The following is an 11,064-nucleotide window of genomic DNA, read 5'->3' on the forward strand; positions in this document are numbered from 1 at the left end:
TATGCACTCACTACTGTAAGTCATTTTGGATAAGAGCATCTGACAAAATGTAAAAAAATTAAAGTGGATTGTCATTCATTTGCAGATCCTAAGAAGTAATTACACTATAACAAACACAGTTCACAGAAATCCAAATATTAGTATAGACGATTTATTATTTCCTTTATAATCATTTCACTTCAAATTGTCAATAACAATCCATATAATCAAGTGGATTGAATACTGCCTGAAATGTTATCATGGATTGTTAGTAACTATACAATATTAGCTAGAGTTCCATTTTAACCAAGATGATTCAAAGGAGTGCCAAAATACATTTAACTAGCCCACATTTGTGAAGATAATTGAATGTATCTATGTGTAATATAAAATACAAATGATTCAGTCTTTTCCCATCATTAATTGCACTAAACTGAACCCCTGAAAGAAGCGGACAGGGTTACAGTTCTGTGCTTTTAAATTGACAATCTCTGCATATGCAGCAATGGTTGCACCGGCCTTCGTTTTACAGTACATTCAATTACAAGGTAGGTAAGTTACAAGGTAGGTACATTAAGAGCTTTATCTTGCTAATCAAGTGCAGGTACTCAAACAACTTGATCTTCTCTACTCTATATGACTCTTTACAAGTGTGCATTGATTGGTTACCAAAATTATTTGTTAATGTCATAAATAAATCATTAGAGAAAATGAAGTTTCTAAAAAAACACTACACAAGACAAGTGAATGCGTTCAAATCTCTCTTTGGGACAGTGCAGCCACCGCTCAAGAGATCTGATCATCTCCTCCCAACACGTCTACGAAATAAAAGCCTAATGTACAGCTCAAGAAGGGGAACTGTGCTTTGTCGCCCACAGTCCATTTGAAACTGACCATGTCACAGGAGGTCTTGTCCTGCAGGGCACTCGGATGCTGAATTCCAAATGGACCCTTAAGACTCTACTCCTTAGACACTCCTGCTGATCTGAGAGGATTTGGATAGGTGGAAGCAATATGGTAATAGTTCCACCCATCCAATCAGAAGACATAGCTACTACAGCAATGCATCTACCTATCCAAGCCTTTCAGATCTACAGGAGTGCCTAGGGTGTAAGGGCTGGGCGGATCAATTTGGAACTTCGTGTAACATTCACAACAACTGAACAAAACATGGCTCCACTAAAAGCAGACGTCATACATCGTCCCTGAGTTGTGCTAAAGAGGCTCTAAGCTGCTATACACTGTAAAAGGAATTCATGAAACAGAGGAAAGAATTGGTCCCACCAACACCCTGAGTGGTGGAATGCAAGCCAGACCTGAGGAACCTCCTAGTGCCAATGCAATCCTCAGGTCTGGACTATAGGAAAGATGTACGTTAAGAATGCGTTTATCACCCGATTGTCTCATGGCCAATTGTCACGAGAAGCTGTCATTGTTCGAGAGGGAAGATGAGTAAGTGCGGCGCAATCCAAAGATTGTCGAGTGGAATTTACAGATGGACAAAGTTAAAACTACACAAAACATAGCAGCTAAGCACATGAGCAAAACCACTTCAAGAAATGTCCTTTTCTTTTGGTTCAAATCATTAAGTCAAACCTTATGCTGCATGCTTCTACTGCAGTGAATCCTCAATAGCATAAAGTACATTCAGTCGATGCAGACAGACGAGTCCCAGGACCGCTTTAAAGCTGGTATCCTTAAAAGGTGAAACTGCCACGTCCATTTGCAATATTACAACAGCAAATAACTACAAACACTTTTTCCCCATCAGACATCATTCAATACGCGATAGAACAGCTGCATATGTACTGTAATTTCTTTTATCTTAATCCTCGACACTCCCCACCGCTGCTTCATCAACAAAAACAGCCATGGGGCATTGTTTCCCCTACTGCAGATTCCATCTTTAAGATCAGTTCCTCACAGTTCATTTTATACCCCCCCCTCCTCCTCCTCCTGCCTCTATTCCTCTGGCTCCAGAGGGTAGGGGTCCTGTCTGTCCAGTGGCCTACAGAGGGGGTTCAGAGGCTGGGCAAGGGGGAATCCCCTAAGCCTCTCCTGGAGGCTCCCCACAGCCAGCCTCATCTGGTCCTCTGCCCCCTGTAGAGCCTTCACCTCCATGGTGTAGAAGATGTAGAGCAGGAAGGTGGTGATCAGGATGGCAAAGCACAGCACCCCCAGTAGGTAAAAGGAGGCCCGGGGGAAGGGCTGGTCAGCTCCCAGGGCCAGCCAGGGAACAGCAGCGATGGCCAGCTCCAACAGCAGCAGGGCCATGCCCATCACCCCGGTACGAGCTGCCGTGTAGCGCATCCTCTCAGCACAGTACAGGCCCACCTTCACCTCAGTACGGGCCTCTGTCACAATGTCCACCAGCTCAGCCAGCTTACCTGAGGGAAGAAGGGAAATAGCAAGTCAAACCCTAGGCCATCACATTTGGAAGATTACTGACAAAATGCATACATCAGCTTTAAGAGTCATAATGACAATATCAAAAACCTGTAAGAGTTACACTTCAAATCATTGTGAACAACATCTAGGCTTAGAATGAGTACCTGCAGCACAGTCCTGCTCATCTCTGGTCTCGTCTCCTCCTGCCTGTTGGGTCAGGGTCTGCAGCTGCAGCTCTGCGCTAAGGGCCTCGTGGTCAGAGTAAGGAAAAGGCTGGTCAGGGACAGAACCCTTGGTGGTTGACAGAGACTCACACTGGATAGACACTCTTCCTGACCCCTGGGAATGACAACACATTTTAGTGTACAAGATGTACCATCAATACAATGATCAATGTCTCTTCCATGTCTATTTTATAATAAGTAGGCACATTTAACATCCAGTACATATCGGCAGACTGTTAGTCAAATATGAAAGTTTGTTAGAAACTACAACAAAAGCCAGATATCCAACAATCCTTCCCACTGTCACCTTGTAGAGGATGTAATCTATTCTGATGCCCTTCTCGAAGGGGCAGAGCTCTTTGGGATTGATGAAAGGGTTATCTGCTATAAAAGTGATGCCGTCCTCACAGCCCTACGGAGAAAAGATGATTAAAAGCTTTTCAGTTAATTTTAATAAAGCATTAGAGGCATGTCCACAACTAATAAAACATAATCAACCTCTCCTCTGCAAGATATTTCAGTTCGATTTCAAATGAAAAAAAATAATGACACTGGACTGATCATCATACATCAAACTTAGCAGTCTCTGTGTAACTGTCCCGGAGGCCAGTGTATGTCCGTAGCAACCGGTTGCCAAGGTCCTGGGGATGCAGGTTCAGATCTCCGGCCAAAATCACCAGGTCTGCTCCACTGGAGGTATGACTAACAGAATAGATCAGAATAACACCCATTAAAATGGCACTGAAATTAAAATGGCAAGAGGCAGTGTGCATTGAGTGTTAGCCTCCTTACCGAATAAACTGCTGCAGCTCCCAGGCCTGTACCACTCTATGAGGTAAGTAGGAGTCTTTCTCCCTGCAGTACTCTGCATGCAGCTGGACAACACACACAGGAAGAGGACACCACATTAGCGATAGATACATCTCATATGCATCTGTCTGCTACAGGTAGAAGTTACCCCTAGGCACAGATCCAGGATCAGCAAACTCCCCAAATTCTTAACCTTAAAAGGGCAATCTGCAGTTCAAACGACTCCCCACCACTGCGGAGGGATGGGTTTGAAGAAATGTAAGCACTCTCAAATTCATTGACAGTGCTAACCATGTGTATGTGACCAATAAATTTGATTTGAAAAAGCTTATATATTTTAGGTTCTGATGGGGTACTACAGTTGAACTAAGCTCATGAGTCATGTACAGTACATTCGGAAAGTATTCAGACCCCTTGACATTTTGTTACGTTACAGCCTTATTCTAAAGTTGATTAAATTGTTTCCCCCCCTCAACAACTGACACACAATACCCCATAATAAAGCAAAAACGTATTTTTCTTTTTTTAATGTTTGCTAGTTTATCACATTTACATAAGTATTCAGACCCTTTACACTGGCAGCGATTACAGAATTTAGTCTTCTTGGGTATGACGCTAAGCGCTTGGCACAAGTGTATTTGGGGAGTTTCTCCCATTCTTCTCTGCAGATCGACTCAAGCTCTGTCAGGTTGGATGGGGAGCGTTGCTGCACAGCTATTTTCAGGTCTCTCCAGAGATGTTTGATCGGGTTCTAGTCTGGGCTCTGGCTGGGCCACTCAAGGACAATCAGAGACTTGTTCCAAAGCCACTCCTGCGTTGTCTTGGCTGTGTGCTTAGGGTCGTTGTCCTGTTGGAAGGTGAACCTTCGCCCATGTCTGAGATCCTGAGCACTCTGGAGCAGGTTTTCATCAAGGATCTCTCTGCACTTTGCTCCATTCATCTTTCCCTCGAACATGACTAGTGTCCCAACAACATTTACATTTACATTTAAGTCATTTAGCAGACGCTCTTATCCAGAGCGACTTACAAATTGGAAAGTTCATACATATTCATCCTGGTCCCCCCGTGGGGAATGAACCCACAACCCTGGCGTTGCAAGCGCCATGCTCTACCAACTGAGCCACACGGGACCGTGGGAACTAGACTACACGGGAACTAGCCTACCCTAACATCCCCACAGCATGATGCTGCCACCACCATGCTTCACCTTAGGGATTGTGCCAGGTTTCCTCCAGATGTGACGCCAAATAGTTCAATCTTGGTTTCATCAGACCAGAGAATCTTGTTTCTCATGGTCCGAGTCCTTTAGGTGCCTTTTGGCAAACTCCAAGAGGGCTGTCATGTGCCTTTTACTGAGGAGTGGCTTCCGTCTGGACACGCTACCATAAAGGCCTGGGAGCTGGGAGAAGCTCCAGAAGGGCAACCATCTCCAGAGGAACTCTGGAGCTCTGTCAGAGTGACCATCGGGTTCTTGGTCACCTCCCTGACCAAGTCCTTTCTCCCCCGATTGCTCAGTTTGGCAAGGCGGCCAGCTCTAGGATGGGTCTTGGTGGTTCCAAACTCCTTCCATTTAAGAATGATGAAGACCACTGTGTTCTTGGGGACCTTCAATGCTGCAGACATTTTTTTGGTACCTTTCCCCAGATCTGTGCCTCGACACAATCGTGCCTCAGAGCTCACGGATAATTCCTTCAACCTCATGGCTTGGTTTTTGCTCTGACATGCACTGTCAACTGCAGGACCTTCTATACACAGGTGTGTGTCTTTCCAAAACATGTCCAATCAATTGAATTTACGACAGGAGTACTCCAATCATGTTGTAGATACATCAAGGATGATCAATGGAAACAGGATGCACCTCAGCTCAATTCCAAGTATCATAGCATAGAGTCTGAATACTTATGTAAATAAGGTATTTCTGTTTTTTAATCCATTTTGTCATTATGGCGTATTGTGTATAGATTGATGAGGGAAAAATGTATTTAATCCATTTTAGAATGAGGCTGTAATGTAATAAAATGTGGAAAACGTCAAAGGGTCTGAATACTTTCCAAATGCACGGTATAGTAATTTTCTTCAAGAAAAATGTATGTAGCAACTACAGATTTCACTTCAAACCATTATGGAGAAATTAACTAAACTGCCCTTGGACCAGGGCACCATCATCTTATTCCCAGGTGTGGATGAGAAGTCTGGATAGAAACACTTACATGTGTGACGTAGACGTGTGCTGCCAGTCTGCCTATGTTTAATTTGACCATCCCCACAGCCTTGCCTCCAAACCAGTCTCCATGGTGGGCCTGGAACAGAGGACAGGATACATAGTGAGGACTGAAGAGAATGCCTGACTACCTACCAAAGCCAAACTCATCATACACACAAATGTCTGAGGACTAGATGACTTACCATGTATGGGTAGCCGTTTAATGAATAGCGGTAGAGAAATGCGTCATGGATTCTATGTCTGGAGAACGTGGCCATTCCACTGCCTATGACTCCACTGGGGACACACAATCACAACACACAGCATTAAGATACATGTGTAGGCTACCACATTACTAGAGTGTTTGGTCACACTTTACTTTAAGGGTAGGCTACATACTGTATATAGACTTTCTTTTTTCTACCGTGTCATTGACTTGTTTGTGTTATTGGCTTGTTTATTGTTTACTCCATGTGTAACTCTGTGTTGTTGTCTGTGTCACACTGCTTTGCTTTATCTTGGCCAGGTCGCAGTTGCAAATGAGAACTTGTTCCCAACTAGCCTACCCGGTTAAATAAAGGTGAAATAAAAAATAAATAAAAATACAGAAGGACTTTATAACACATTCATACCTATGCACTGCTTATGAATGTGGTATGCATGGGTTATGAAGTCCTCCTGTTCAAGTAAAGTGTTTAGTCCCGTTTTTCTTATGTCTAAAAGCTGCAGACTGTTAGACATGATTGCAAACTACACCAGTCCAGATAAAGTAAATACGCTGAAGTGTATGCGACCGCTGACTAAAATGTAAGAACCAACTCACTCAAATCTGCAGACTTAAATATCTCCTCCACTCTTTTAGTGAATTACTGAGCGGATTAGAAATGCAAGGCTTTTGAACTAATCTCAATCCTGTGCCTTGGTATGGGAGGTCAAGCAAGTATTACGCTTAACTTGGAGAAATTCCATTGTGCAATAGCTAGCTAATCTTCCTGCTTTGAGGTCATTCTCTTACAAAATAATTCTTACAAATGAATAGTAATGTTTCTTGTGGTTGACATGAAAGCGCAGTGTACAATACAAAGCACAGGGATCACTGTGTGTTTGCTGTGTTCCCATTAAATTAAGTCCTTAAAGAAATGTTTGACTGAGCAACTGAATGAGTCGGATTTAAAATATTTCCCACATATGTTCTGAGAGTTGATGAAGGGATTACTAGGAAAACTAACTACATGGAGGTCCTATAAGGCCAGCCACACCAACAGATTGAACCAGATTTCTAATTGTACCTTTTGAAGTAATGGGAGTGCGGATGGGTAGAGGAAAGTTTCCTTTTCAAGCAGAGGAAGTCTTTTTCACTCCAGACCTGAAAAATAAACCCAGGGGAACATTGAGAACACACAGTGCCTTCAGAAAGTATTCATACCCTTTGACTTATTCCACATTTTGTTGTGTTACAGCCTGAATAAAACCTTTATTTAATAGCTTTTTTCCCCCTCACAATACCCCATAATGATAAAGTGAAAACATGTTTTTAGAAATGTTAATTCATTGAAAATTAAATCTCATTCACACCCCTTAGTGAATACATGTTATAATCACATTTGGCAGTGAATACAGCTGTGAGTCTTTATGGGTAACTATCTAAGAGCTTAGCACACCTGGAATGTACAATAATTGCCCATTATTCTTCAAGCTCTGTCAAATTGGTTATTGATCATTGCTAGACACCCATTTTCAAGTCTTGCCAAAGATTTTCAAGCAGATTTAAGTTACAACTGGATGTATTTCAAGGCCTACCTTCAAACGCAGTGCCTCTTTGCTTGACATCATGGGAAAATCAAAAGAAATCAGCCAAGACCTCAGAAGAAAAATGTAGACCTCTACAAGTCTGGTTCATCATTGGGAGCAATTTCCAAACGCCTGAAGGTACCACTTTCAACTGTACAAACAATAGTACGCAAGCATAAACACCATGGGGCCACGCAGCCGCCATACCGCTCAGGAAGGAGACGCGTTCTGTCTCCTAGAGATGAACGTACTTTGGTGCGAAAAGTGCAAATCAATCCCAGAACAGCAGCAAAGGACCTTGTGAAGATGCTGGAGGAAACGGGTACAAAATTATCTATATCCACAGTAAAATGAGTCCTATATCGACATAACCTGAAAGGCCGCTCAGCAAGGAAGAAACCACTGCTCCAAAACCGCCATAAAAAAGCCAGACTACGGTTTGAAACTGCACATGAGGACAAAGATCGTACTTTTTTGGAGAAATGTCCTATGGTCTGATGAAACAAAAATAGAACTGTTTGGCCATAATGACCAGTTATGTTTGGAGGAAAAAGGGGGAGGCTTGCAAGCCGAAGAAAGCTATCCCAACTGTGAAGCACGGGGGTGGCAGCATCATGTTGTGGGGGTGCTTAGCTGCAGGAGGGACTGGTGCACTTCACAAAATACATGGCATCATGAGAAGGAAAATGATGTGGATATATTGAAGCAATATCTCAAGACATCAGTCAGGAAGTTAAAGCTTGGTCGCAAATGGGTCTTCCAAATGGACAATGACCCCAAGCATACTTCCAAAGTTGTGGCAAAATGGCTTAAGAACAACAAAGTCAAGGTATTGGAGTGGCCATCACAAAGCCCTGACCTCAATCCTATAGAACATTTGTGGGCAGAACTGAAAAACCGTGTGCGAACAAGGAGGCCTACAGACCTTACTCAGTTACACCAGCTCTGTCAGGAGGAATGGGCCAAAATTCACCCAACTTGTTGTGGAAGGGTACCCAAAACGTTTGACCCAAGTTAAACAATTTAAAGGCAATGCTACCAAATACGAATTGAGTGTATGTAAACTTCTGACCCACTGGGAATGTGATGAAATAAAAGCTGAAATAAATAATTCTCTCTACTATTATTCTGACATTTCACATTCTTAAAATAAAGTGGTCATCCTAACTGACCTAAAACGGGGATTTTAAACTAGGATTAAATGTCAGGAATTGTGAAAAATTGAATTTAAATATATTTGGCTATGGTGTATGTAAACTTCCAACTATATATATATATATATATATATATAGTAGGAATGTAAGGGTGGAAAAATTCCACAGCTTTGGCAAAATGCCCAGACAGTCGAGACAGCTGTGAGAGTGGTGGAATGGGGTGTAACACAGTGGACCTCCTTCACCAAAATATGAGCAGAACAGACCAGTGTGCACTAACCTCTTGCAGCAGGACAATATCATGCTCCTCTCTGCTCAAAAGCTCTCCGATCATGGCGTAGCGCTCCCGACAGTGCTTGCTGAGGTAACGGATACCCCTGAGAACAGGAAGGACAGACAGACAACATGACCACATTATAGCCCTAGTATGTGTGCGATGCAAAAAATATATATGCTTACTCTGCACACACTAAAAACAAAACAGCACTCACCAGCAGTTAAGGGAGAAGACTCGGAGCCTGATGGTGTTGCTGTCAGCCATGGTTATAGGAATAAATGAACAGTGACGGCAGACTTCAACGGTGGTCAATGCCTGCCTGTGTGGTTAGGCTAGTCCCTGTGTGGCAGCTGAGGTTAGTCCCTGTTGTGTGGATGAAGCCACATCCCTGGTTAGGATCAGCAGTGAGGACTATGACTGGAACATTGACAGAGCAGAGTTAGTCAACTTTGAGGCTGAATGCTCTCTAAGTGTCTATAGCCAGCCTAAGCAACTTTTATTGTATGCTCACAATCCTATGTGAGAGAGGACATTACTTAGAAGTCCAATAAAAACATATATTTAAATATACCTGGCAGCACTAAATCATTAACCCACACAGTCCAACAACGCAGGGGGCCACCACACTCACTGTCTGTCTCCTCTCTTGCAGGGGGGCATAACAGACTGACCTAACCTAAGCCAACACACTGCTGACATAGGAGACACACTGACACAGGACAGAGGAATGAGAGCAGGTGAAAAGACCATGGAAGGTCACGTTAGAATGAAAGGCCTTCCACTGAATATAAAGGGTGGGCCTAAGCTTAATTAACCCAGTGTCAATACTCATTACCGTAGTCAACAAAAGCGAAACGCATTCCTAAAGGAGGTCTTTTCTTTGCTTAATAGGTAGGCCATACAAACATCAGGTGAATCCAAAACTGGTTGTATATACCCATAATTTATGTATGTTTTAATATGTGATGATTCGCCTAAGTGAATTTAAACTATTATTATTATTTATTTTTTACCAAACACACAAAGTATCTGATTTGTCAATTTGCGCATGCAATAATGTAACTAGCTAACGTTAGCTATGTATTTAAAACAGATAACCTTGCAGGCAACATGCGTTTATGATCCTAAAGTTAAGACACAGCCAACTGCCTTCCCTAGGCCCCAGATAGCAATATATATTGTTGAAAAGAGAAGACGTTTTACAATATGAGTTAAATTCTTAGCTAGGCGCCAGAGAGCTCGAGACATCGTTCTACGGGGAGTAGGACTGTCTCGGGACCAGATTGCTACCCATAGCAGGCTAATTGACCACCACTACAGCTGGTTCGCATTGACAACCAGAGACAATCTATCGAAGTTAGTGCACCATCAACATCAACATGGCTAGCTAACACAACATAAAGCAAAACAGGCTTTAGCTAGCTAACTAGCTAGCAGGCTTGGACTTTCATGACACAGAAACAGACCCTTACTGTTAACTGTTTATAGACTCTAGCTAGCTAACATTAGTTACATAAATGGAGCAGATGGGTGACAACTTGGTGCGAGTAAACTTTGATAATAATCTATCAAGCTAGCAAATTATTTTAGCTAGATAGCCAATGAATTTACCAACCTTTACAAGCAGGCTTACTAGCAAGTTCCGTGTGGCTGCAATTGGTCACATGTCGCGTGCTGACAAGTCAAGAAAACAGGGTGATACTTTTGCAACCCTGTTCGTCATAATACCTTACTTTGGGTTTTGTTTTATTTACTGACAAATAGCTTGTTTCCAGCCAATGCAGTTTTCCCATCGCTGCTGTGCTTGACCAAAGATTATGAATATTCTGACAAGATACATGTCTCTCCGCCCTAACAATGGGAGTCGTCCACAAAGCGGCACTGTGGGTTGTCTAGCGACCCCCTATCCTTTCTTTGGATTGGTGGATAAATCTCAATCTTGTAATTTGGGGTGGAATATTCGGTTGACGTCAACCACCAGTATTCAATGGGGAGATGCTACGCGACTAGCCTCGTGTCATTAATATGCATAGCTATCTCGAAACAACTCCGGTATAAAGTGTTTTTTCTCAAAACTGTCGTGACGTCACGTGTCCTACTTATATCAGTACACTGGTAACATCGTAAGCATTACGAAACCTGCCCCAGTATTTGTGCGTTAGAGATGTCGAGAATGTATGATTTGTATATTCTCTAAATAAATACAAATTTACAAGCGCCCGGAAAAAAATGACTTTT

The 11,064-nt window shown here is 42.7% G+C and overlaps 1 protein-coding gene across 5 annotated transcripts; it reads right to left on the minus strand.

Annotated features, from left to right (window-relative positions):
* Window positions 1-135: 135 nt before the first annotated feature.
* On the minus strand, window positions 136-11,051 carry smpd2b (sphingomyelin phosphodiesterase 2b). 5 transcript variants are annotated; one of them, XM_071334809.1, is made up of 12 exons: window positions 10,442-11,051; window positions 9,458-9,535; window positions 9,041-9,243; window positions 8,830-8,926; window positions 6,894-6,970; window positions 5,808-5,901; window positions 5,612-5,701; window positions 3,384-3,466; window positions 3,161-3,293; window positions 2,899-3,003; window positions 2,532-2,706; window positions 136-2,366 (listed from the first exon to the last, which is right to left on the minus strand). In XM_071334809.1, the coding sequence occupies exons 3-12, from the start codon at window positions 9,088-9,090 to the stop codon at window positions 1,942-1,944; spliced, it is 1,329 nt and encodes a 442-aa protein (XP_071190910.1). In that variant the 5' UTR covers window positions 9,091-9,243; window positions 9,458-9,535; window positions 10,442-11,051; the 3' UTR covers window positions 136-1,941. The 5 variants fall into 5 exon arrangements, with proteins under 5 accessions (XP_071190910.1, XP_071190911.1, XP_071190907.1 ...); XM_071334810.1 differs by having other exon boundaries at window positions 9,041-9,189; window positions 9,398-9,535; XM_071334806.1 differs by having other exon boundaries at window positions 9,398-9,535.
* Window positions 11,052-11,064: the final 13 nt, after the last annotated feature.

This window comes from Salvelinus alpinus, chromosome 12, assembly GCF_045679555.1.
Source record: "Salvelinus alpinus chromosome 12, SLU_Salpinus.1, whole genome shotgun sequence".
Classification (NCBI taxonomy): domain Eukaryota; kingdom Metazoa; phylum Chordata; class Actinopteri; order Salmoniformes; family Salmonidae; genus Salvelinus; species Salvelinus alpinus.

Excerpts from the sequence above, each read along its gene's own strand:
- smpd2b (XM_071334811.1), bottom strand. The coding sequence starts at position 9,090 with ATGGCTGACAGCAACACCATCAGGCTCCGAGTCTTCTCCCTTAACTGC. Across the intron at positions 3,294-3,383 it reads GAGCTGCAGCAGTTTATTCG|TCATACCTCCAGTGGAGCAG; the intron begins GTAAGGAGGCTA and ends CTATTCTGTTAG. Across the intron at positions 3,004-3,160 it reads CAGAGACTGCTAAGTTTGAT|GGCTGTGAGGACGGCATCAC; the intron begins GTATGATGATCA and ends TTTTCTCCGTAG.